This window comes from Suncus etruscus, chromosome X (genome assembly GCF_024139225.1).
Source record: "Suncus etruscus isolate mSunEtr1 chromosome X, mSunEtr1.pri.cur, whole genome shotgun sequence".
NCBI lineage: Eukaryota > Metazoa > Chordata > Mammalia > Eulipotyphla > Soricidae > Suncus > Suncus etruscus.
In genome coordinates this window covers 9221541-9247207 of record NC_064868.1, presented here as the reverse complement: position 1 = coordinate 9247207, position 25667 = coordinate 9221541, and the positions used below count along the sequence as shown (strand labels likewise).

Genomic DNA, 25667 nt, shown 5'->3' with positions numbered 1-25667 from the left:
TATTTGCGTCATATGTGTGCAACTCCATTTCTTTTACAACACATATAAATTGATTTTTCTTTTCCAACACATATAAATTGATTTTTCTTTTCCAAGAAGACATCTGCTAACGACATGGCTGACTTTCCTGCTCCTACCCAAGATAAGATTGCAGATGACAAGCAAGGTAGGAAAAGAATCCATTTAATTTCTTTAGGAACAGTCTATATTTCTTGATCTACTTCTCTTTTACTGTCTGGGTTCTAGAACATAAGAGAACAGTTCTTAGTACATGAACATTTGAGTATATGTATATATATGAACATGTATATAACATAAACATGTGGATGTTGGATTGATTCATTCAAAGTGTTGAAGTTCTCAAGAGCATGTCTATCTAATGCTCCAATCTTATTGGACCATGCTCATAGGAAGGACTGGATGCTGAGCCAACTGAGTGCTTAGCTCCTTTATTTTTTTTTGTTTTGTTTTGTTTTGTTTTGTTTTTCTAGCCACACCCGTTTGATGCTCAGGGGTTACTCCTGGCTAAGAGCTCAGAAATTGCCCCTGGCGGCCCGGAGAGATAGCACAGCGGCGTTTGCCTTGCAAGCAGCTGATCCAGGACCAAAGGTGGTTGGTTCGAATCCCGGTGTCCCATATGGTCCCCCGTGCCTGCCAGGAGCTATTTCTGAGCAGACAGCCAGGAGTACCCCTGAGCAACGCCGGGTGTGGCCCAAAAACCAAAAAAAAAAAAAAAAAAAAAAAAAAAAGAAATTGCCCCTGGCTTGGGGGGACCATATGGGACGCTGGGGGATCGAACCGCGGTCCTTCCTTGACTAGCGCTTGCAAGGCAGACACTTTACCTCTAGCACCACCTCACCAGCCTCAGTGCTTAGCTCCTTGTGTTGGCAGATTGTTGCTCCAGTATGTCAGTATAAGTACACGTTTGGATGCAGGCTTAATCCATGTGCAGATTTTCTTTGGGAGTTTTTGTCCTGGGGTTTATTTATTGTTTATGAATTTGAGTTTTGGGATATGATGTAGTGTATTAGAACAACAATTTGCCTGTCTTGTTGGGATGGGTAAGAAATTTCACAGCACATGTTCCATTATATCATGACTATGTACTGAGAGTTGACTTGGCCTGAAAATATCTTGAAGATATTTTTTCATCAAGGCCCAATCCTCTAATCCCCCCCATAGTCTTATAACCAACTAGCCTCTTCCTCATAGATGGTTTTATTCAGTTTTTATAGAAACTGTGTGGAGACTGGGACTTTTCATTACTATGTGTTAGAGAAAAATACACTGAGAGCCGGGTATTGTGAACCATTTACTTAGTAGGAAAAAGAGCTGGTTGAAGAAGCAAGAGTTAGTTCCTCAATCTTGGGCCAGTATTCCTTTGGTTCACTGCTCATGAAAGAGATGCTTATCTGAAGGGACTAAAAGCCACTGCATTGATGAAAGGTTTTATATTAGAGTCCCAGTATTACTTTTGCCTTGATGGGGCTTAGGCAGGGAAATTAAGTTTTCCATTAGGAAGCAGCAATTGCATACTCTGTTTAAATATTTGCTCAGGAAAGGCAGGCAGGACATTGACCTCAGTCTTGCAAACTCTGATCACTCTCAACTCTAGTGGGTTTTAACTACGAGTGCAGATCTAAAGACCTTGAAGTCCAAGTCTCATCCCTAGAGCTGTTGGTGTTACTCATCTGGCTCTAAGGAATGCTGGGAAGAGATTTCTGAGAACTTCCAGGTACTATGGAGTTGTGATCTCTGGAGAGTTGAGAACACTGCTTTGTTTTCTGAAGAATGTGTTTCCACACTTAAAAAGGCGTCTTTGTTGTTTTAGGAAATGTATAGCAACTAGCAGAAGTTTCAAACAGTGTTTAAAAAATGAAAATCAGTTATGACTAGGGATTCTTTGTTTTAATGAAATGTATCTCTGAAATTGAAATTTATTTTTCTGTCCCTTTCTCTCTTGTTCCTTAAAAACAAAACAACTGCTAGTGTTGAAAAATACTACAGATGAGGCTTCACCAAAAGACATGTCCAAGGAATCAGGTAGGAGGAAAATCACACACACATACATATATACACACATATTTGGTTTTGGTTTTTGGGCTACAGCTGGTGGTGCTCAGGGATCACTCCTGGCGAGGCTTGGGGGAAACAATGGGTGCTGGGGGATTGAACCCACGTTGGCTACGTGTAAGGTAAGCACCCTGCCTGCTCTATTATTATTTCTCTGGCTGCCTAAATACATTTTATGTATTATTATGTAAACTTTCCTAAATATTATGTAAACATTTCTAAATATCCTAATTGTAATGAAAAGAATATTAGTACTTCTGTGCTTGTATGTATGTTTCTTTCTCAATATTTGTATTGTGTTTCATTATAAGGAAATGTCTTTGTTTTTCCAAAATATAGATTTCACCAAAAGCATCGCTTAGTTTGACTTTAGGATCTCATTGTTACTAAGTGTAAAGTTGTGATGTCTGGAATATTTTAACAGTGCATTGTGATGTCTGTATAGAGCAAGATGCTGATGAGAGAGAGCAACTGGAGTTCCACAGTGGGAATTCTTCATAACCCAAACCAAAAATGCCAAGTTTTTTCATTATACTGAATTTTCAGGAAGGCAGGAAAATGTGCATATATGTGCAGTGGATTCCAAGGAAGAAGAGAAAGAAAAGTTGGGTTGTGTCTGCTGTGTCAGATTTACTCCTAGACTGGTTATCGATGCATCCTCAAAGAATTCCCAGAATGAGAAATTGATTCCCGTTCCTCTATTCCCCTTGGAAGGGGAAGAGATCTTGGTAATATTTATCCAAGGCAAATAATCCACACAGATAGGAGGGTAAAAAGGCAAGAAGGTCGGATGCAGAATCCTTTGTCAGCCTACCAGTAGCTCCAAAAACCCAGAGCCCGCTAGTTAGCTGCCTCAAAAGACCCTGAGCACCTCGCTCAAAAACTATTTATTAGGCTCACAACAGTGCCCCCACCTGGAAGGTCGTAGGTAGGACAATAGGCAGAGATAAGGATTTTATAGAGATTTTATAGAGAAAGGCTTCCATATATAACAGTTTCCACTTTGGGGGGACCTGGAATTGCATGTATAAAGCATAGACATGACTGGATCAGTGGCCCTGCTCTTTCAATGGAGTCATTCTTGGTTCAAAATGAGCCGAAGTTTGTAAACTGTCTAGGCTGGGTATTGCTATTTGGATCTCTAGTTCTGAGGACATGAAAGTCTTAAGATGCTTTTTCCCCTTTTATTTAATAAGTACATCATGTTTATTTGGTCAGCTTGTTATCATTCCATGCTTAGAGTTGGAACAGAAGAATCAGTTGAACACAAAGGCTTTTGCTGTAATACAATATTTCCCAAGCATCAGGTTCATTCAGGGTTTAAAAGAGAGGGGAGTTAGAAGGAAAAGGTGGTTAAATGAAGGGGGAGAGGGAAGGAAAAGAACTTGCAGAGAATATGAATATGGATGAGACATGATTATTTTCAACAGCAACCCTCTGGCAGTGATTCTGATGATCAGCGTGTGCGTGTGCGTGCGTGCGTGCGTGCGTGTGTGTGTGTGTGTGTGTGTGTGTGACTTCTTCCAGAAGGCAATGCTAAGAAGAGTAAAATGAAAGTTGTAGGTCGGCTATGACTCCAAAAGTGGTTGGAATTCCCCAGCTTTTGAAAAAAAATTCTGCTTCCTTTATCACAGGGGGAAAACACTCCATTCAAGTTGGGCAAATGCCTGAGCTAGGTTCTTTCTTTCCAGCTGCAATTTCTGGAGGTAACGTGCATGCATCCCAGTTTTTGTCAAGTCTATGTTATGAGATGAGTCAAAGCTGTTAAAATTTGGAAAGTTAATCTGATGCTTCTCCAACAGTCTTTGAGGCTCTTAGCTCTTCCCACATCCCAGAGGTTCAGAACAGGTTTCGAGCATTCTCTGAGGCCAGGGCTGGAGGAGGGGATCATTTGTCATCTTCCCTTTATTGAACAGGCACAGTATTACCAGGCAGAACCTCTCAGGACATTCCACAGTGCATGACATACATGGGAATCAATGTCCCATTCTGCCCGGGAGCATATTGTGTGGTTTCTGACAAATTCTTTGCACTGCTGCCCCTTGTGGAGTGAGTGTGAGGAATCTCTCATCCAAAGATGCATTTCTCTTCCCCAGAGATGTTTGGATTTCCAGGGAGTTTTAAGGTTGAGCTTTCTGTTGCTGGCCGCCCATCCATGACAGCTGAATCACTGCCTTTTGCAGAAGAAAGCTTCAGCCTCACTCTCATGTCCTGTTTGTTTCCCAGAAAGATGACATGCCAGGGAGCCTGGGATGTCCCTCGGAAGTTTTCATGCTTCTTCCCTCTCTTCAGCTAAATGAACAGCTTTGGTCTAGATTCCAACACAAGCCCTTGGCCGCTGAAGCAGATTGTCTCAGGATTGCGCCTGGCACATGGGGGCTGGGAATCTCAGGGAAGAGTTAATTGGGTCAGTTCTTGCCACCTTTTTCTGTGCTCTGAAACCCACAGAGACTCATCACCACCTGTCTGGGTTGGATTTTTGCAGGTAGACGAAGATATATCTCCTTGCTCTGCTTTTCTAGTTGGTGGGAATAGTGTAGATCATGGTATTAGTAATGGGGGTGAAGGTGATTGTGAGAAACTTGGTTGTGAGGGACTGGGATAATTCCTGATGTATGTATGTATGTATGTATGTATGTATGTATGTATGTATGTATGTATGTATGTATATCCCCCCACAAACGCCCAGTGGTATTCAGGGGTTACACCTGGCTCTGTGCTCAGAAATCATTCCTGGCAGGCTTGGGAAACATAGGATGCCGGGGATTGAACCTGGGTCAGCCTGTTATAAATGCCCTCTCTGCTGTGCTATCGCTCCAGCCCCAATTCCTGATATATTTTATACTCCATAGATAAGTTGGTGGAGCACTATGAGAAGGTGCCCACCTTCACTGGTGAGCACTGGGGGTCAGAGCACCCCAGTGACCATCCATACCAGGGGTTGCTTCTGTGGGCTTCCCAATGGGGTGGTTGCCCCTTTACTACCTCACTCACTCATAACCCTAGCCCAGTTGATTTATTTTCCAGTCGCCTTCCCTTTGCCATCCCAGATGCCCCCTTACCTTTTTAATTTTTAAATTTTATTAGTGGTGTCCAGTGGCTTTCTTAATGAACTAGTTTTTCTGATTTTACTGAGTCAAACTGAGGGTTTTAGGCCTGTTTGCAATGCACAGGGTGGGCCAGCAGACAAGTTGAGAATTTTAGCAGCTGCCCAACTACCAGCTAGCGCCCCCTGGCGTTATAGAGCAGAGGATCCTTTCTTTTTTTTTTTTTTTTTTTTTTTTTTTGTGGTTTTTGGATCACACCCGGCAGTGCTCAGGGGTTATTCCTGGCTCCAGGCTCAGAAATTGCTCCTGGCAGGCACGGGGGACCATATGGGACGCTGGGATTCAAACCGATGACCTCCTGCATGAAAGGCAAACGCCTTACCTCCATGCTATCTCTCCAGCCCCAGAGGATCCTTTCTTTTATTACCTGTTCTTTCATCTTTCCTGCCTTTCCCACATAGATCTGAATTCGCATCATAAACCTGAAAGTCACTAATAGAATTGCAAGTCACAGGTCCTAAATTTTTTTTTAAAAAGTGTAATAATTATCTGACAATTTGACAAATAAGAAAGATGTTCAGAAACTGGCTCTCATAGGAGGAGCACTCAACAACAGTCAGGCATCTCAATCCTAAATGCATCTGGTTTTGAAAGAATTTGCTCCTCCTCGTCACTTCCTGTGAGGAGGGTGCCTTGTTTATATTATCCTCCAGAAATTCAGAGAGGTGACAGCTAGTCAATACCATGTCAAGAGAGCCCCCTCTCATGCCTCAGCCCCCCACAACCACAACTACCCGCACTTGTCCATCGTTCTCACCCCCTCAGTCAGCCCGCCCAGCTATCTTTCCCCAGCAGGCCCAACCTTCCTTCCACACCCATTTCTGCCCCAGCCAAAAGGCGAAAAAGATATTGGCAGCTGACAAAGGAATTAACTGCCACAGCGATGTGTTCTGTGGCCAGCACAGTATTTGAACGTGGCTGAGCTTGTCTGCCCAATTATTTCTGGAGAGCAGCAGGGTGTCAGGGAGAAGAGGGGCCCTGGGGCCTGGTGCAGGGCTGGCTTGGCGGTGAGTCTGGTCCCACACTGTCTTCCCAGCTCCCCTGGTGGGCCCTTGGCTGCTTTCCTCGCTGTCTGGACTTTGTCGGAGGGAGGCTGCCCGAGCACCATCCTGGCCTTTGCAGGCTTGGCCGAATACTTGGAAGGCTTCTGTGCTTTTCCTCCCACCAAGTTTGGAGAACTGCCTGGCCTGCTCTGCAGCTCACTATATTTCAGGGAATATATATATATTGCTACTTTGCTTTGGGCCTTGTTAGCATTTTGGCACCCTTTTCTGTCCTGCTTATCTAACTCTTGGATCTTAATGATCGCCATAAAGTCAGAGTGCTTCATACCAAGGTAGGACATTCTTCCCCTCACCCCCAATCACTGGAGCACTATAGAAGACAATAGAACCACACAACTGGATGTTTTCTTTCTAGAAGAATCTTGCAAACTATACAACTATGTGCTCCATGTTTCCTATGTTAACAGCACCCCTTTTTCTATGAACTTTTCTGTTGTTTTTGGACTACACACCTGGAATCAGGGCTTGAAAACATGGCTTACTTCTGGTTCCTTCTGCACTTAGGAATCACTCCTGGTAGGCTCAGGGGACCACATATGCAATATGAGGGATTGAAACTGGGTCAGCTGCATGCATGACAATTGTCCTACCTGCTGTGCTATTACTCCAGCCCCTTTCTATGAATCTTTAACAAAATTTTGCAATGCAAAATGGGTAGTATTGGCAAAATCTGAAGTATAGCTAGCAGTTTCTAAGGCTGCCTTCCATCAGAGGGTTCAAAACATAAAGGACATTGATTTGGGGGGGGTGTATATATTTCAATTGACTCCCAACAACATACAATGAGAAACTAGGCTCCATGGATGTTGTTGGGGGCAAGGGAGTTTATAAATTAAATTGGCTAAGGGAAAGTTGGGGGAGTTGATCGACTATTTGGATGATTTCCCCCCCTAATATCTGTCTCTGTTTGGTTGTGGAGACATAGAACACTAGAAGGTTTTCTCATAGGAAAAGTATCAAAGCTCATTTTGACTCCCCTGTAGAAGTTTTGATTTCTTAGGCCTCACTGCTGCTGCCTTGTCTCTCCAGGAATTTTTACTTGAGGAAAATAAGCAACTCGAAAGGATCAGACTTCAGGGGACACTGTCAGGATTTATTACTGGCAGACCTTGATAGTCTTCAGCAGAAACCTACCAATACGTATAGAAAGATATCTCTCCTCCCTGTTGTCTTCTTAGATGGGAATTTCTTTATCATTTTATTCTTTATATTTTATCATCTTAGATTTGTGGATGGTTTCTTGGGACTGTGATGAAAAGAAAAGATGCATTGCTTCCTCTTTCTTTGCAATTGTGCCTTTAGCATTTGGGATGAAACAATGGACCTCTGGAAAGACGGAAGCCATTCCCATGTTCCACATATATTTGCGTACTTCACGCTTACCTGTTGATATGTTCAGTCCCAGCCTAGGTGCTCACTGAGAAGTGAACTCCAATAAACAACAACTAATCTTTCTTTCAGCCACTCCTAAGGATTCCAACAGTCTCAAAACAAGACCAAGATCCAGGTAGTGTTTGCTTCATTTCTGCTTTCATACCTTTTGTGCCCTGTCCCTGCCTCCAGACCAATCCTGGCCTGGACTCTCCTTGTCTTTAGGATCTGAATTTCAGAATGTGGGCAAGTTCATGTTCTCAAGGGGCTTGACAAGACCTCACACTGCTTTGGGGGAAACTGGGTTTGTTTCTCTCATTATTACTGCTGGAAGTGATGGTTGCTGCTTTCTGCTCCCCTGAGATGAAGATATGGCCCTGGTGCTAGGACCCTGTGGTCTTGGGGTGGTCACTTAATAGGGCCAAGTAGCCTTGAGATACGGGTGAAGGAATTGGACACAGAAATTTGCTATTACAACAAGGTAAATAAACATCAGCACAGAGGATCATCTGGAAAAGTAAAATGTAGGACAGGGAAAGAAAAGGCTTGTGGTGCCTTCAGGGGGCCCTACATGTAAATAGGGAGCATGGACTGAGCCCATATCAGAGTTTCTGCTCAACCTCGTGGCTTATAAAGATTTGGGGGGTGATTCAGAGCGATAGTTCAGCCTTATATGTGGTTTATCTGGGTTTGATGCCCGGCATCCCATATGTTCTGCAGAGAAACCATCAGGCACAATTTCTGAGTGCAGAGACAGTACTAAACCCAGAGCACAACCGGACATGGCTCCAAACAACAAAATTGGTAGGAGGCTCTCAAGCAGTGTTCAGGATGTTCTGAGGCCCCATCAGTGAGTCTCAGCTAGCAGGGCCAGTGGGCTAGTGGTTCAGTGCAAGGGCCCAAGGATGTGATGCTGCTAGGGCCTTTGGTGTCTACGGTACCCAGGCAACCTTACTGGGATTTTAGGCCCCTAGATTTATCCTTTTATTGTTTCTTTGCTCATTTGTATTTTAAGTGCCTGCAGCCATAGTTGTACAGTATTTTTTGATACTTATATTTTCCATATAAAAGATAAATACATAGATTATATATGGAAATACAATGGAATAAGACATACGGTATGTGATTGTACCACTTTTTTTGAGTGAAGAATGCCACAAAAGCTCTATCTGGTCTAGAAACTTCTTATTTTTAGCTGAATTGTCTAATGTTTGCGTTTAAATTCAGTTCCCATTTGAAAACTTTATACTTTAAACCACCTTTAATTCTGTTGAATGTTCTAGCACACTCTTCCTGCTAGTTTCTACATGCCTTTTATTTGCGTCTCACCAGTTATGTCCAAGAACTACCCCAGAGCTTTTCACATGCCATTAGGGTGGCTTTATTAAAGATGAAAACTTTGTCTGACAAACAAAACTCTTGACTTCCTCCAAGAAACCTTGAGGACTTATTCAGGGAACGAAAATCTTGATGTGTCAAGAGCAGCTTTACCCAGAACTGAAGGCACTTAATGATACTTGATAGATTGTCATTTCCAAAGTGCAACTCTAATAATAGCAAAACACAAACAACAGATTTCTGAGGTGACTTTGACTCTGCAACACAGCTTTGAACTCAAAGTGCCTTTTCTTTTGAAACATGAGGTTAGAGTGGAGTCACAAGGATGCATTCATTTCTTAGAAAATAACACTGAAAACCCATCTACAAACCTATTCTTCAGCAATAGATGAGTATATTGAGTTTCATCAATTTAAAAAATAACTGGGTCGCTGAGTCTAACCACTTGTGCCTAGACCCTTCCTTCCTGGCTCTTAGGCAGTATCAGAATATTTGAAAAAAAATGCAATTCAGAAGCGGAGAGAGACAGTTTGAATTGAACCTATGTCAAACTTTCTAGCTCTGTGACCTTCGGAAAGTTAATTTAATTTCTTTTTTCTTAAATTTAATTTAATTTCTTTTTCATCAGTTGCCCTTATTGGCATCATCATTTCGGGAGTCAAATAGGTAGCTATTGGTTTGTTAGAGAAGGTAAATATGAAACTCTCACATTGAAAAAAAAATTTTTTTTTTTGGTTTTTGGGCCACACCTGTTTGATGCTCAGGGGTTACTCCTGGCTATGCGCTCAGAAATCGCCCCTGGCTTGGGGGGACCATATGGGACACCGGGGGATCGAACTGCGGTCCATCCTACGCTAGCGCTTGTAAGGCAGACACCTTACCTCTAGCGCCACCTTCCTGGCCCCTCACATTGAAAATTTTATGCTAGATTACATCTCGAGGTTCCTTAACTAAATGGAGATGTTTTTCCTAATTTTATTTGTGACATTCCCATGAGTAGTCATCACTTGCAGCTTCCCTGGCCCAGTTTTATCTGTGCCCATCCTCACCCTTTTATGTCACTAGGAGAAAAGTTAAGGCTACAGAACTCTTCTGTTTAGCAAACACCCCAAGTTAGAAGACTCCATGTTACTAAAACTATAATAAACAGATTTGAACATAGCAAAAACATGGCCTTATGGGTTCGTTTAAGGCTGAGGTGTCAGAAGTGTGAGGAAATGAGCTGAGGGTTCATTGGGCTGAGGGTTGGGGTTTGGGGGTCTTCTTGCAGGAAGGATCAGGAGGGGTCTGGGTTGCTTTGAGAGCACCTCCATTTCTACCCATCTTGAGAAGCTGTGCTGTTTTCCTTCTGACCTTCCCTTATTTTGCTGCAGATCTTACTCTAGCACCTCCATAGAAGAGGCCATGAAACGGGGGGAGGACCCTCCTACCCCACCACCGAGGCCACAGAAAACCCATTCCAGAGCATCCTCCTTGGATCTGAATAAAGTCTTCCAGCCCAGAGTGCCAGGTGAAGCGCCATTTGCGCCCCAGCCCTTCTCTTGCCTGGTGGGGCCCATGCCACTGGGGGTGAGGGGTGGGGGATGAGAGCTCATAGGAGTCACTGTTGGGAAGTTTCTGGAACATATTGTGAAAGGGCTTCCCAGCACAGTGTTTCTCTGGGGAGGGAACCTAGTGGGGGCAGATCCTGAATGCATGTGTTGGCAGCCTTGCCCACATCTACCAAAGATTCCGAAGCAGGATTTGCTACCAAGGGTGTGTGAAAGTCTCAGCCCCAGGTGGGCTCCTGAGTGTGAGGTCAGGGTGTCCATGGCTGCATGGGAGTTTAGCTGCCTGTCATTTCCTGACTTCTGGAGGAGTCTGTGAATGAGCTCAGATAGCACCCAGATCCAGTCTGTGACTGATTTTTTGTGGCTTTTTGGGGCCACATCCAGTAGTGCTAGGTTGTACTTCTGGCTCTGTGACATATTCCCATCAGCAGTTGTCACTTGCAGCTTCCCTGGGCCAGTTCTATATGTGCCTGTCCTCACCCTTTCATGTCACTAGGAGAAAAGTTAAGGCCACGAAGCATTCTGTGAAGCAAGCACCCCAAGTTAGAAGACTCCGTGTTACTAAAACTACAATAGAAACAGATTTGAACATAGAGAAAACAAGGTCTTTTGGGATCACTCCTGGTGGGCTCTGGGGACCATATGGGGTGCTGGGGATTGAACCCAGGCCAACCACTTGCAAGGCAAATGCTCTACTATTATCCAACCCCCCAACTTAGGAGAAGAATCCTGGGTTCCATGCACAGGGACTGTTTTCTAAACCTGATTGATGGTTGGTCGTTGGTGTAGGTGTCGAGGTCTTATGAGCTGCTCTGGGGCTTCAGAGGATGGGACTTTCTTTTTTGTTTTTGTGGGAGACCTCCCAAGTACAAATCCCCCTGTGATATTTGCTCTGGCTGATGTGCTCCTCAGCTAGCAGTGCTGGGCACCAGCCGACTCACATCTACCAACACTGGGAAGGATGTTCAGGACTACACAGTAATGTTTGAGGAACCATGTGGTGTTGGGAATTGAACTCAGGGTACTGTATGCAAGGCATGTTCTACAGTCCTTTGATTTCTTCAGCTATCTGCTGTACCAACAGACTAGAAGTAGAGGTCTCATCTGTTCCCTGTGACATAGGATCCAGAATCCAGCAAACCAAAAATGCCTGCTTGAGCAAAGGTGTCAGGACTCAGTACCTTTCCAAGTCTGCGTCTGAGAGCAGAAGGGACCTTATCCCAGGCAAGTCCAGGCACACTGTAAATGCAGTGATTTACCGGAATTTTTCTTTTTCTCTATACATCTGCATTTTAAATTAGGCCAGCCTCAGATGCTAGTGATTTGCAGATTATTATCTTTTCGGCTGAAGCAAGGAAAGACTCTCCTTGGCTCACACATTAGCATGACCTCCATGTCCCGGCCGAGCTCAGCATGTTTTATTTGTTCTAATAAAGTCTTCTCCCTCACAGTATAGTTATGGATGGTTTTTTAATATGCGAGGATCTGGATCTCTCTATAAAATTTGATTCTCTGCCATGAGTTCATCAGATAAAAATTTCTCTTGAGTGTCCCTCCCCCCCATGCTTTGATCCAAGTTCTGGCATCATTTCATAGTAACTGGCATTTGGGTTTGGGAGTAGCCACGGATGATGAGGCTGTAAAAATTTCACGCAGTGGTAGATTATGACCTAAACAATTTTTTCTGTGAATGCCAGGAGATTAAAACAATCTGGGCAGCTCATGCAGCAAGTTTTTCCTTGCAAGGAGCAACTGGAAATCTGCAGGCCTCTCTCAGGCCCTACAGCTTTGCAGGGAGGGCCAGCTGTGTGGGATAAGGCATGCTGGGGCCTTGGACAATAAAGCATCACATAGGGCAAGAGACCAGACTGAGTTTGGAGGCCAGGTCAGCTGCTTAGCAACTGTTTAATATTCAGAAATGATTTGATCTTCCTGCATCACAGTCTGTTTATCTGTCAAACAGGACCACCAGCCTGTCCCCTTACCCCCACCAGCAAGGCTGGGTGGGATAAGAGTTCTCATTTCAGTAAATCATTTCAGATTTCCTAGTCACTTACTCGATGGTGAATCCATATTCCCGTGGCCCGCAAGTACTCAGGTGGGCTTCAGGGCTTTGAGGAGGAAAACCCTAAGACTCATTTGGCCTCCTGGGACAGTTCTGGGAATTGTTCCCTGTGGTCCCCCAATGGGCTCACTAAGAGCAAAAATCTTAATCCTCTGCTATCATAGCCTCTTTAGTAATAGCCCACCTTTTGTCTTTCTTCCCTCAGTCCAGTTTCACTCCCCTCTCAAGTTCCAATCTGTCTTATGCCTCAGGGGCTGCTTTAGGGAGAGCCTGAGCTCAGACCATAGTTACCTGCATCTCCTATATTCAAGAGGGAAGAGTTTGGTGAATGGGAAAGAATAGCATTGTGGACCATCTCAAAGCCCAAGTCTCTACAGATGAAATTTCAAGCTGTTTTGTTTTGGGATTACTATTGGGGGCCTACTATAAGTCCAGGGCTTTGGGGGTAGTTCCTGGCAGTGCTGAGGAGAATACATAATGCTAGGGATTAAATCCAGGCTCTCATATATGGAAGGCCACATCCTGGCCCCAACCAGTGGAATTTGAATGTGCAGTTTCATTTGGGCATTTTTTTAAAAGTAGAAGAGGGTGGTACTATCATATCTACTCAGTTTGTTTCCATGTTGTTTGATTTTCATAGGAAACTGTAAGGACCTAACAAAATTTGGTGGCATTTCAGTATATTGCATGCTGCTAGAAATGGCTTGCAAAAACGCTCACAAGTGAAGTGGAGCATAAACCTGTCAGGATAGTGAGAAAAGTGGTCCACCCCCTGGTTCTCTGTGTATTTTTATCAGAAGCTGTCAACTGTCCTTGCTGTTTGATCCCAAGCTTCCTTCCCTTTGAACCCTTTTTTGACTTCACAATGGAGATCCACACAACTCTCTTTTTCTTTCTTTCTTTCTTTCACATTTCTCTTTGACTGCCTGCCTGAAGTGGACATTGGTAGGATACCTATTGCCCTGCTCCCTTCTTTTCTCATGCTCATGTGTTCCTCCCACAGTTGGGCACTGCTCTGCTCACTCATGTGTGCCCACTTCACGCCTTGCTTAGAGCATCTCTTGTAAGTCTCTTTTCCCAGCCTTTGTGGTCTCTTGTGCTCTTTCCTACCTTTGTTATTTCCCTCCTCTTCCCCATGCTTCTTTCTTCTCTTCTCCCTCCTTTTGCCTTCTGAGTGGGGACCTACTTTTCGAGGCTCCCTCTCCCCACCTCTGATGTCCTAAAGTAGAATTGACCAGTGACCCCATCACCATAGCTTTGTTGCCATGTCTTCTTCTTTCCTTGGACTTACATTCTACATGCTAGAGTTGCCTGTTGAAAGTGAGAGGTGTTAAATGTAGAGGTAAACATTGCCAAGATGTTCTAGAAAACTTGAATTTCTTCAGCTCAACCCACCTGTGACATAGCCTGGAGGACTTCCCTCTAATCATCAGTGCTCATCTTGAACTCATTATGAGTCCCTTAGCAACCATTTGCCTTTCCCTGGCTTTTTGGGGGACTAAGCATCTTCCATTATCACCCTCAGCCATCCTTTCTTTTCTTGGAAATTGCTTTCTCAGAAAGCTCAATCATTTTCTAGTGCTACATCTCTTGGACTACCGAACTCAAGAACCACTTGCATTCTGTTTACTTTTCTTGTGACATGCTTGGGCTCTCTTATCTCACACACTTGAGAAGCAGAGTGTGGCCAGGGGAGCCTACCCTGCTGCTTGGAGCCCTTTCAGTACTCCATCTCTTGCCAGTTCAGCACTGACAACTAACTGTCCTTGGGTTACCCCATTAATAATAATGGAAGACTAAGCAGAAGAGGAGAAGAGGAAAGGATGTGGACTTGAGTTGAAGGGGAACCATAAAAGGAAGCCATTGTTTTTTTTGCAAAAACAAGGAATGAGGCCTCGTTGCTAAGTCAGAGTGGCCTAAAGTAGAGTGAGAGTGTGGGGAAGACATTGGATGGAAAGCAAATACAACCAAGTTGGAATGAAAGAAGGAAGGAAAAGATGAAGCAGTTGAGTCAACTGTCTTGTTCCTCCAGAGCAAACAGAATGAAAGACTCTGGGTTGAGGCTGAGGTAGGAGTTGATGGACTAGATTGGAAGTATGTCACACAAGTGCCATCCAGGTTGTGGAAATGGGTAACAAGATCGGGGCAAAACAGCCAATAGCTGATTGGGAATGTCAAATTGGGAGCAGGAGCCAAGTGGTTTGAAGCTCACTCTTGTAAGGAGAGTGTGCACATGTGGTCTGTGGTAATGCAGGCCAGTGGGGCTCCAGATGGGAAGGTCAGCAGCAAACGTAAAGTGTGTGTTTCCTGGAAAGAAGTTGCTAGAATAGGAACTATGTGTAAAAGATCACTTTGTGTTCCTCTAGTCAAGAACCCACAGCCACACTCTTAAAGTCCCATGTGAATACTCTGAGGGAAAACAGAATGTGCCAAAAAGTCTAAGTGATGTTCTAAACACGCCAATGCTAGCTGGACTCCAATGTGGGACTTGCTCAGTGATGTTGGTTGGTTGGTTTGGGGCTATACCCAGTGGTGGTCAGGGATCACTCCTGCTGTGGTGCTCAGGGATCATTCCTACTAGAGTTCAGGGAGCCATATACAGTTCCAGGGATTGAGCTGTGCTCAGCAATGTGCAAAGCAAGCACCTTACCTGTTGTCCTATCTGTCTGGGCCCTTGTTCAATGGTTTTGTATTGCTATGAATATCTTACAGCTATGAATATCTCACCGCTGAAATGCCTGTAAGAAATTTATATTGTGAAGGCAATTCATTTTAAACCATCATTTTTTCTTTGTCATTGAAAACAATCATTTTATTCTCTTTTTTGAGAAGTATAAATTAAAAAAAAGTTTTAATTAAGAACATGATTCACAAAGTTATTAGTTGAGTTTTAGGTAAACTATTCCATATCTAGTCCCATTAGCAGTTTCAACTTCTCTCTACTAGTGTCCCTAGGTTCCCTCTCAACCTCCAGCCTGTTTCTTTGAGAGTCACATTTTTTGGGGGGAGCTACACCCAGTGGTGCTCAGGAGTCACTCTGCATTCAGGATGTGGGGGATTGAAGTCAGGTTGGTTGCACGTAAGACAAATGTCCTACCTGCTGTGCTATCTTCTGTCCTGCCCTGACAGACACATTTGTAAGTTTGTTTGTTGTAGTTTGGATCTCATGTTTTCAGTGCTGTTGGCTCTGTGGTTTTCATATATGCATATGTCACACCTCTACACCACCAAAGTACCTATGACCCTTGACCCCTGCTCTCCATTACTTCCTGTCTGCTGCTTCTTGTTTCCCTCTCTTGATTTCTTTTCCTGTCTATTCTCCTCCTATATTCTGGTTTCTTTTTTTTTTCATTGAATGGAGCTCCCTTCCTTCTACCTTTTTTTAAATAGGAGGAAGTAGATTTGATTTTACTTTTGGTTTTGGGGCCATTCTTAGCAGGTTTGGAAGTCCGTAAGGAGATGGAACCCAGGTTGGCAGCATGCACGGTAAGCACCCTGCCCACTGTACTATCGTTCTAGTCCTCCAACTTTTGACTCCAACTCTCCCTTTTCAGAGTTAAGCCTGAGTCTTGCAGCTACACAGAAGCACCAGGGCAGTGTCTGAATGCCTGGTTGGAGAAACAGTACTGTGTGACAGGGCCATGGCCATTATTTTCCAGCTTCAGACGGGTAACCATTGTGACTTCTGCTCCAGTGTAATTGGGAAAAGCACATCCCCAAGGATAAAGCTGCCATCCAGGTGGCTGGGAAATGGGATCCTGGTAGAAGGGTGTATCCCAGCCACAGGCTTCATGTTGTGAAGGGCTCTGTGATCATTTGAAAGTGGGTGGTGGATGGTGGTATTTATTGAGTAGCAAGCAGAAAAGTGTCTTTCTTGAGTCGCCTAGAATGAACATTTATTTCTGCAGTTTGAAATAGTCAGTCCCTTAGTTTCTGTTTCTTCTGAGCCCCGTTAGGCTCTGCTGATGACTCTGATCTCTTAGATGTCCTCCTTGTTTTATTCTTCGGAGAACCACATGGTTTCTTCTAAAGTGTAGTGCAGCACTCATCTTCAGGGCTCATCTTGTTTAAGCTCACTCCTTCAAGGGAGCACATTGAGAGTTCAGAGTGACAGAACACTAAGAGTTTCCTTAGAGCTGTGCAGGAATTGATAGATTAGACCATGTTGCTATATCACTTTGTCCTGATCTCTGTAGACCAGAAATGCATTTGGGCTATGGGACCAGGAATATTACTGGAGTGCAGAACACAGGTCAGGTGTTTTGAAGCTTGAGTGTGCTAGTGTTCATGTTGACAATTGCTTATTATTTGTAGTCTATGGAAAATTCCAATGTGGAACCTTCCAAGATTCCTTGGTTTCAGTGTGCTCTGAGGTCCTGAGCTTCGTTTTGCCCTTTTATGTTCTTTTATCTAATTAGAGCTTTTTTCCCCTAATGAGTTATGTATTGTGTGTGTACCAGGACAAATGCCTGGAGCAGGTTTTTTTTTTAACGTTTTCGCCAAATGAGGGTGTGGCCATTCTTATTGTGGGGCCAGTGCATTCTTTTTACTTTCCATTCCCAGTTTTACTGTCCCGAGCATTTTAATGAGGGATTCCTGGGTCAAGAAATAAGCTCTAAACATGGTGCAGTGGGAATGTCACCATCACTTTTATTGTTTTAATCATTAGGGCCTGGAAAGATGATTCAGTGGTAGAAACATGTGAGAGCTGGGCACCTCATGGCATGGCCCTGGGGACCCACAGGCATAGTACTGCCCAGCTGAGTACCTCTAGTATCACAACTCTACAGCATCACTCAGGGGTCCCATATTATAAATGTTTATCAAGCTTACTTGAGCAACATCTGAGTAATTCACTTGAGTAACAACTTCTTGATAATAAAGCACAAATATTCCAGACCAACCCCTCAATCTCATTCCCACTAATCCGAGAGTCCTTCCTAAGAAAGTGTCACTGTGGCATTTTGTAGTGCATTTTTTAATACATAGCCATACCTTTGGTACCAATTTCATGGGACTTTTTGTGTTTTGTTTTATTTGGGGGTCTACACCTGTGGGGTTCTGGGGGTACTCTTGGTGTATTGCTTGAGGGTTGGTTACTGGCAGGGTGCTGGGTGTTTATTTAATATAAAATATAAAGTCTAAAGTCCTAGTGTTGAGTGAGGCGCTCCTTGGCACAGCACGGTGCCTCTAGGTCCTTTGGCCTGTGGGTCTGAAGATGCAGGATAACGGCAGAGAAATAATCAGAAGCAGTCAGTTAAAGTTTCATCGAAGACAGCTCAGTTTATTCTATGGCCCTATCTGCCATGTGCATTTCCTCACAAGGCTTCTATGCTAAGCCTTTTCCAAACAGTTTCGTCTTGCTGCTTCTTCTCTGGCTCTCTGCCTCTTTCTTCCCTCCCTCTCCCTCAGCCAAACTCTATTATTCTTTATTCAAAATTTCCCCTCCCCACACCCATCCCAGGTTTGAGCAGGTCTGACCATCAACAGAAAGCTTAGGGCATTGGGAGAAGGGATTCATTACACTGGGGACCATGCAATGTCAGTGCTTGAGCCCGGTTCTCTCACATGAAGAGCATGCACTCAGCCCTTTGAGCATGGTCCCTGCCATCAATATTGTGAGGTTTTGTCTCAGTAATAACTGGCATCATTCTGTACTTCGTTGCTCTTCCTTTTTCAATCTGCTATTTCTTGATGATACGGTCATGTCAGTACTAATGATTTGTCATTCTTTTATACATGTTATGCATCCTGGCTGCTCTATGAAAACTGCATTGTAGAAAATTCAAATAAAAATAAAAAAAGAGTCCCTCTCCTCATATTACTCTGAAACAAATGGTGGATGTTTTTTGTTTGTTTGTTTGTTTGTTTGTTTTTGGGCCACACCGGGTAACGCTCAGGGGTTACTCCTGGCTATGTGCTCAGAAGTTGCTCCTGGCTTGGGGGACCATATGGGACACCGGTGATCGAACTGCGGTCCATCCAAGGCTAGCACAGGCAAGGCAGGCACCTTACCTCTAGCGCCACTGCCCGGCCCCAAATGGTGGATGTTATAAATTGTAATATAAATACTTTATATGTATCTCTAACAAGTAAAGCCTTAAAATGTAATGACTAAATATTTAATAATTCCTGGATTTTACCTATCTCCTCAGTTGTTTTTAACTTTTTTTTTAAAATTGAGTTCCAAACCAGGACTAAATCAACATTCTGTTTGTTTTGCCATCTGTTATTTCTCTGAATCAATGGGACCTTCCAATCTTTTGCTCTAGTATTCATTCATTCGTAAGAAAATTGCTCCCCCCCATCAGCATTTTTACAGTCTTTGCTTACACAGTCTAGTAGTAGTCTAGTAGTCTAGTCTTCAATTGCCCATACTGTCCTCAAACTGGTAGGTAGCTCTAGGCTTGATTCAAATCAGACTGAATTTTTGGCAAGAATACTTCTCCTGCATCACATCACATTTGGAATTCTTTGATGTCAGATGCCTATTTTTGTGATGTATGATTGGGCTCAGTTGGACTCATAGGGTTCTATCTTGATTCATCCATTATTATCAAGACCCCCAGCAGCCTTTTGTAGAGTGGCTTTGTATCAGATGCTGGTCATAATTAGTGTTGTGTTAGTAAATGCTTCATAACCAATCATTAGCCATTTTTTGTCGTATAGATCAGTGTTTTGCAGTGTGGGTAATATTGTCTTTTGGAGAACACGGAGATGATCCAAGGGGGGCAGTGATAACTTCTGGTGCAATTTCACAGGTGTAGATTTCCAGGGGAGAGGGACATGAGTAGATTCTTCTGAAAAGGGAGGGTAGGCCAAAGAATTTGGAGAGCCTTTAGTGTTAACATTCCTGCCAAGGCCATTTTCTTTCTCATTGTATGTCACTGAATCTGGGCTAGTGCAGATATTTGCTCTCATAAGTAATTTGTGATTGTTTCCAGAAAAATCACTGATTTGATTCATTATTTCATGGGCTAAATGATGATATTCTTTTTAGTTTTTATTATTAATCTTTATTAAATTGGATTCTGGTTTGCTTAGTTTCTTTTTGTTGGCCACTTGGCATTTAACTATATCAAGATTATGAGCTAAAGAATTCCATAAAGTAGTTATATTCTCAATGCATCACTACATTTTCTTATATGAATTTTGGGTTCATAGAAGTCTGTGACTGCTGAAATAGGGGGGTAGCAGTGACTGAGGACAATGTATTATTCATTTAACCAATATTTACTGAGAACTTACAGTGTGCCTTTACACTGGAAAATTTCCAGAGGAATGTGAATTTGATATTAAACTGTTAAATTGCTACCTCTAAGAAGAATGATGAGTCTGAGTGTTTCTAACTCAGATTTTCTGTGGTGGTCTTGGTGGAGAGAAAGTATGCAAAGGGCCATCGAGCTCAACTTTGAAGGATATATATGGTCTTTTTTAGTCACATTCCGTTGAATCTTTCTGGATGTTGCCTTTGGTTTCATTTACTTTAGCAATGGCCTTGGAAGATATTAGAATAATCTCTAATCTTTTTTTTCCATAGAGCAACAAAATTGTTTTTCTTTTTCCTTTTTTTTTAGAAAGGGACAAACCTGGCAGTGCTGGAGGTTTACTCTTGGCAGTGCTTCAGGGAACACATGGTGCTAGAGATTGAACCTGGGGCTCCTAAATGCAAAATGTATGTGCCAGCCCTTTGAACCATCTCTCAGATTCATGATTGATTTTCCCGAGCATGTCGATGATATTAAATCCCTAGTCAAAACATGACCTGACCTTTGGTGTAAGTACCAAATTCCTTGGTTTTGATAGCTAGACTTGAGGTCAGAAGAACCTATAAATTCAGTAAAGGACATAATAGCCTGGCTTGGTTTCCTGGGAAAGAATTTATTTCAGGAATAGATGGAGACCAAACATGTAAGGTTTGCCTACTAGCCAGAATGCATGAAGACTGGGAAAGAGAAATTGCTAGTAACTCTTTTTTTTTTTTTTTTTTTTTTTTTTTTTTTTTTTTTTGGTTTTTGGGCCACACCCTGTGACGCTCAGGGGTTACTCCTGGCTATGCGCTCAGAAGTTGCTCCTGGCTTCTTGGGGGACCATATGGGACGCCGGGGGATCGAACCGCGGTCCGTCCTAGGCTAGCGCAGGCAAGGCAGGCACCTTATCTCCAGCGCCACCGCCCGGCCCCAAGCTAGTAACTCTTTAAAGAACGGTACATTGGAGTGATAGGGTTAAGCCAGACTCTGAAAGACTGTGGAGTGTGTGAGAAACTTTAATGTGTAGTAGTTGTTATCACAAACAAGCTCATTTGGAAAAGAATAACATTTATAAGTGGGAAAAATTCATGGTAAAAAGAGTTTCAAGTTAATATCTTTCTTAACCTTCCTTCCTACCTTCCTCCCTACCTTCCTTCCTTCCTTCCTTCCTACCTTCCTTCCTTCCTTCCTTCCTTCCTTCCTTCCTTCCTTCCTTCCTTCCTTCCTTCCTTCCTTCCTTCCTTCCTTCCTTCCTTCCTTCCTCCTCCCCCCTCCCTCCCTCTTCCTTCCTTCCTCTCCTCCCTTCCTCTCCCTTTCTCCTTCCCTCTCTTCCCCTCCCTCCCTCTTTCCCTTGATTTCAACTATCATGAAAGTATGGAAGCGCTGCTAGTGAAATAGTAAGCCTTGAAAAATATCTGCTTACTTCTTGAAATGTGAGTTAAAACACAGACACAACTGAAACCTAATCACAATCATGTTGTAATCAAGGTGTTTAAATAAAAATATTAAAAAAAACACAGACACAGAGCTAGGCGATTTTAACCTGTCTAAGGAGCTTAATAGTACTTTGATGAGGAGAAACGCATTTATTCTAATGTAATGTGAGAAAGGAATTTTGTCTTTTATTGTGGCTAAAATCATGTGTTTCTATTGACTTTCAAAAATATCTCCATTTGGGATCTAGTTAACCCTTATCACATATTCCACAGAGTAGTGAAAAGGACTTATTTATAAACACAGGCAGATAAATTTTAGAGGTATAGTGTTCATATTAAAAGAGAACGTAAATGTTTCTTCTGCCTATTTTCACATAGCACAGTCAAGGGAATAGAACCAGAGAATGTAATTGCTTTGTTCTCCATCAGAGTCCTTTGAGGATGCCATATCTTTTTCTATATCTTTTCTTTACAGCACATTTGGTATCAAAATATTAATGCATATTAATTTAATTTGAAGGGCATATCTTATTATTGTTTCCATAAGAAATAATACTAGTGTGAAAATTCAGGAGGTACATGAAAGAGTAAATGTGGTGCCCTCTACAGGCAAGCAGCAAATATTGATTTTCTTCTTTCCTTTTATGTTATGTAAATTACTAGGCTGATTTCCCTGAGGTACATACAGTGGGAGACTTGGAAAAAAGTTTCGCCTTCATAAATAACTGAAAATCTTGGGAGCAAGATTTCCTTTTTAATGATAAGACATTAAATGTCTATAAAAATGAAAAGGAATAATAAACTGATTGCTCAACCTCATTAATTACAGTCTGACCCATCTTGTTTCATCTGTATTCCCTGTCCATAGGGTTTTCTTACTCTTAGATATTTTTTTAAAGAAAAATTTTTCTTAAAGAAAAATGGACGGAGATAGGCCTTTTCCAAATATCTTATATCTTAAGCAGAATTAAACAATCTGGGGTCTTTTGTGTCTGGTTTCTGTCATAACGTGGTCAAGGCTCCCTGTGCGTTAGTTTCTGAGCAGCAGCACTATTTCTTGTTGCCCTCCATTGTCTGTGTCTAGTCCACACTTTGTTTATTCACCTTTCCATTTGATGAAAGTTTTGCTCTGAGTATTATAAATAATACTGCCACGACCGTTTTTGTTCAAGGCTTGGTTAACCATATGTTTTATGCCCCCTGACAAGATAATTAGGACTAGAATTGCTGGGTGTATGTTAAATTTAGGTTTAGCTTTAGAAGAAGCTGCCATCTTGTTGAGTACCATCTTTCTTTCCCACCAACAGTGGATGAGGGTTACTGTTCCTGTACATCTTTACCAAACTTACCTTTTCTCAGTCATTGTAGGTGAAAGTGTGAGGTAATATCTCACTATGGTTCTGATTTGGTGGTTTGGTTTGGTTTGGCTTTTGGCCCATACCTTGAGATGCTCAGAGCTTAACTCCTGACTTTTTTAGGTTGTAACTCCTGTCAGTGCTTGGGAGTCCATATATGGTGCTAGGTATCAATCTGGGGTTGAGTGCCTTGATCAAGTGCCTTGATCCCTATACTATGTTTCTGTTCCCTGTAGTTCTCATTTGCATTTCTCTGAATGTTATTGAGCACCTTTTCATGTGCTTATTAATGATTCTTAAATCATCTTTGATGCAACATCTTCTCAAATCATTTGCCCATTTTCAATCAGGTATTTGTTTTCTTTTTCTTAGAGTACATGTTCTAAAGCTTATATATTAGGAATACAAGACCTTTATCAGAGTTGTGATTTGGAAATATTTTTCCTAGTGTGCCATGTCTTTTCATTTTCTTCATGATATCTTCTGAAACACTAAAGTTTTGAAATTTGATACAAGTACAGCTTATCGGTTTTTTTTTTACTTTTGAATTATGTTTCTGGTGTTCAGTCTAATCATTAAATATTTTTTTCTAAAAACTTGATCATTTTTACTTGGCATTCACATCTCTAATCTGTTTTGTTCCCTTTTTTAAAAAATGCATTGTAAACAAGACTCTTGCATGTGGATATTCACATGTACCAGTATCACTCACTTGTTGAAAGTATTTTACCTTTTGAATTGTCATATTATCTGTGACATATCATGTGACATATGTCACATATCATGTGACAGTAAGGGAAGGGTTTAATTCTGGACTTTCCATCGTATCCTGCTGATCTGCAAGTCTTATGTCAAAACTACACTGAATTTGGGCGTAGAGGTTTGGCTCACACCAAACAGTGCTCAGGGCTTACTCCTAGATCTGTGCTCATGAACCAGTCATCTGCTGGCAGGCTTGGAGGGCCATATGTGGTGCTGGGGATTAAACCAACATTGGCTGTGTGCAAGATATGCACCCTGCCCAATGTATTATCAATTTGGTCCTTACTTTTGTGTTGTTTGGGGGAAGCTCAGGGTTAACTCTTGCATCTTTACTTGGGAATTAAGCATAATTAGTCAAGTGGACCAATATAGAATGATGGTATCTAACCAGGGTGAGCACCATACCTGATGTAGGGTGCTGCTCTAGCCCCTACACTAAATATTTTTTAATTTGAAAGAATCATACAAAGTGTGGTGAAGAGTTGATCACATGACTCATAAGGCAAAATATTTGCTAAATATTGAGATGGTGAATAGATTGGATTTCTCTGAGTTTACTGTGCAGTATACCTTTGGATTCCTTGAAGTTGCAGTATTTTCTTGCTTTGAAGGCATCTGGCATACTTGCTTCCTGGATAGAGGATAAACCCTGTCCAGCTGCTTACTCCCACACCAGTGCCCTTTGCTGCTCTTTCCCAGTGCCTGTTCTCCCTGTTCAAAGTTTGATGCCGATTTCTGTTTCATAGTGACCTTGGTGATCATGATTATATAACTTTACTTCTCTGGGCATTTATTTTCACATGTGCAAAGAAAAAGAATTGACTTTGATCTCATTTCCAAACTCAGTTGTTAATATTTCCCTGCTGAATAATTCTAAGGCATTTGTAAGTTCATCTCACTTAACTGGTGGAAAAATAGTTATTCTATTTATTTACTTAGCACAGTATTCAATCAGTTTGTATTTTTGGGGGGACAGGTTATAAGTGAAGGATTATTAAGGCATTAAGATGGGAATCCCCCCTGATGTTAAGTTAACATGTACCTAAAATAATATTGTCAAAAATATGTAAGCACTATGATCAAAATAAAAATTATATTAATAAAAAAAAGAAAAAAAGATGGGTATTCTGTGAAAGGTACCCCTGGAAAATTATCAAATCATCTACATCGACATAATGCCATAGTTTTCCATCCTTGTGTGATAAGTGGGAGACAAGGGATAGGAATAGACTAAAATATGCCATTGGACTAGAAAGGAAAACAGTGTTTACCATAAAGAAACAACCATTTTTACTAACTTGCTAAGACAAGGAATGTTCTTACTGATGAAATCCTTGAAGCTTTGCATCTGACTGACTCTCAATTTGATTGATACTTGAAAGTGTAGGTCCCACTGGTAGGCTTTCTTTCAGCATTTTCCATTCCTTTATTTTTTTTGCATTTGAATGCTTTAATTTTCTTTTTTTCCTTCTTTATTTGAGCATCTTGATTACATAAATGATTGTGATTAAGTTTCAGTCATGTAAAGAACACTCCCCCTTCACCAGTGCAACATTCCCACCACCAATGTCCCAAATCTCCCTCCATCCCACCCCACCCCCACCTGTACTCCAGACAGGCTTTCCAGTTCCCACATTCATTCACTTGATTATGGTAGTTCTCTGTGTAGTTATTTCTATAGCTGTACTCACCACTCTTTGTGGTGAGGTGCTTTAATTTTCTTAATAAATATTCCTAGTTTGGTGCCGGAATGGGAGCTCCTTTCCACCGCTGAAGTTATTCCAAGTTTTACTCTCCTAAAGAATCAGTGTTTTTGTTCCTTAATGCTTTTGATTGCCACATCTGCTGCTTTATTTCTACTCAGTAAGTTGGACCATGTTTTCATTTAGTCATTGATCTGCGGCTTTGTAAAAATCTGAAGGAAATTAGTAAGTAGTAATAGCTATGGATTGTTTGGAAATTTCTAAGCATAATGAAGTAAGGGGATAAAAATATTAGGAACTAGAATTTTGGATGAAGATATGAAGAAGCCGAGAGAGAGCAAGAGAGAGAAAGAAGACAATGTCAGAACATGCACATTTTCAAAAAACACCCAAAATTACTACTGGTTTTTTTTTAAGTAGGATTAAGTGGTCATTTCTTTTTAAGACCTTATAATCTGCTTTTTATTATTTGGGTATTATTTTCTAATTACACTTCTAATAAGACTTATTTAACAAAATCTTCTGATAATCTGATTCTCTGCATTATAAATTATAAATTGCAGAATAAACCTGCATTGCTTTAATGTATACAG

General features: G+C 42.0%; 1 protein-coding gene across 2 annotated transcripts in view; it reads left to right on the top strand.

Moving 5' to 3' along the window:
* The window catches only part of REPS2 (RALBP1 associated Eps domain containing 2), a 236594-nt gene that overhangs the window by 155107 nt on the left and 55820 nt on the right, over positions 1-25667 (top strand). For both annotated transcript variants that reach the window (XM_049766790.1, XM_049766789.1), the window contains exons 10-13: positions 97-166; positions 1990-2043; positions 7706-7751; positions 10327-10463. In XM_049766790.1, the coding sequence (XP_049622747.1) occupies positions 97-166; positions 1990-2043; positions 7706-7751; positions 10327-10463 (307 nt within the window). The remainder of the gene's footprint in view (positions 1-96; positions 167-1989; positions 2044-7705; positions 7752-10326; positions 10464-25667) is intronic.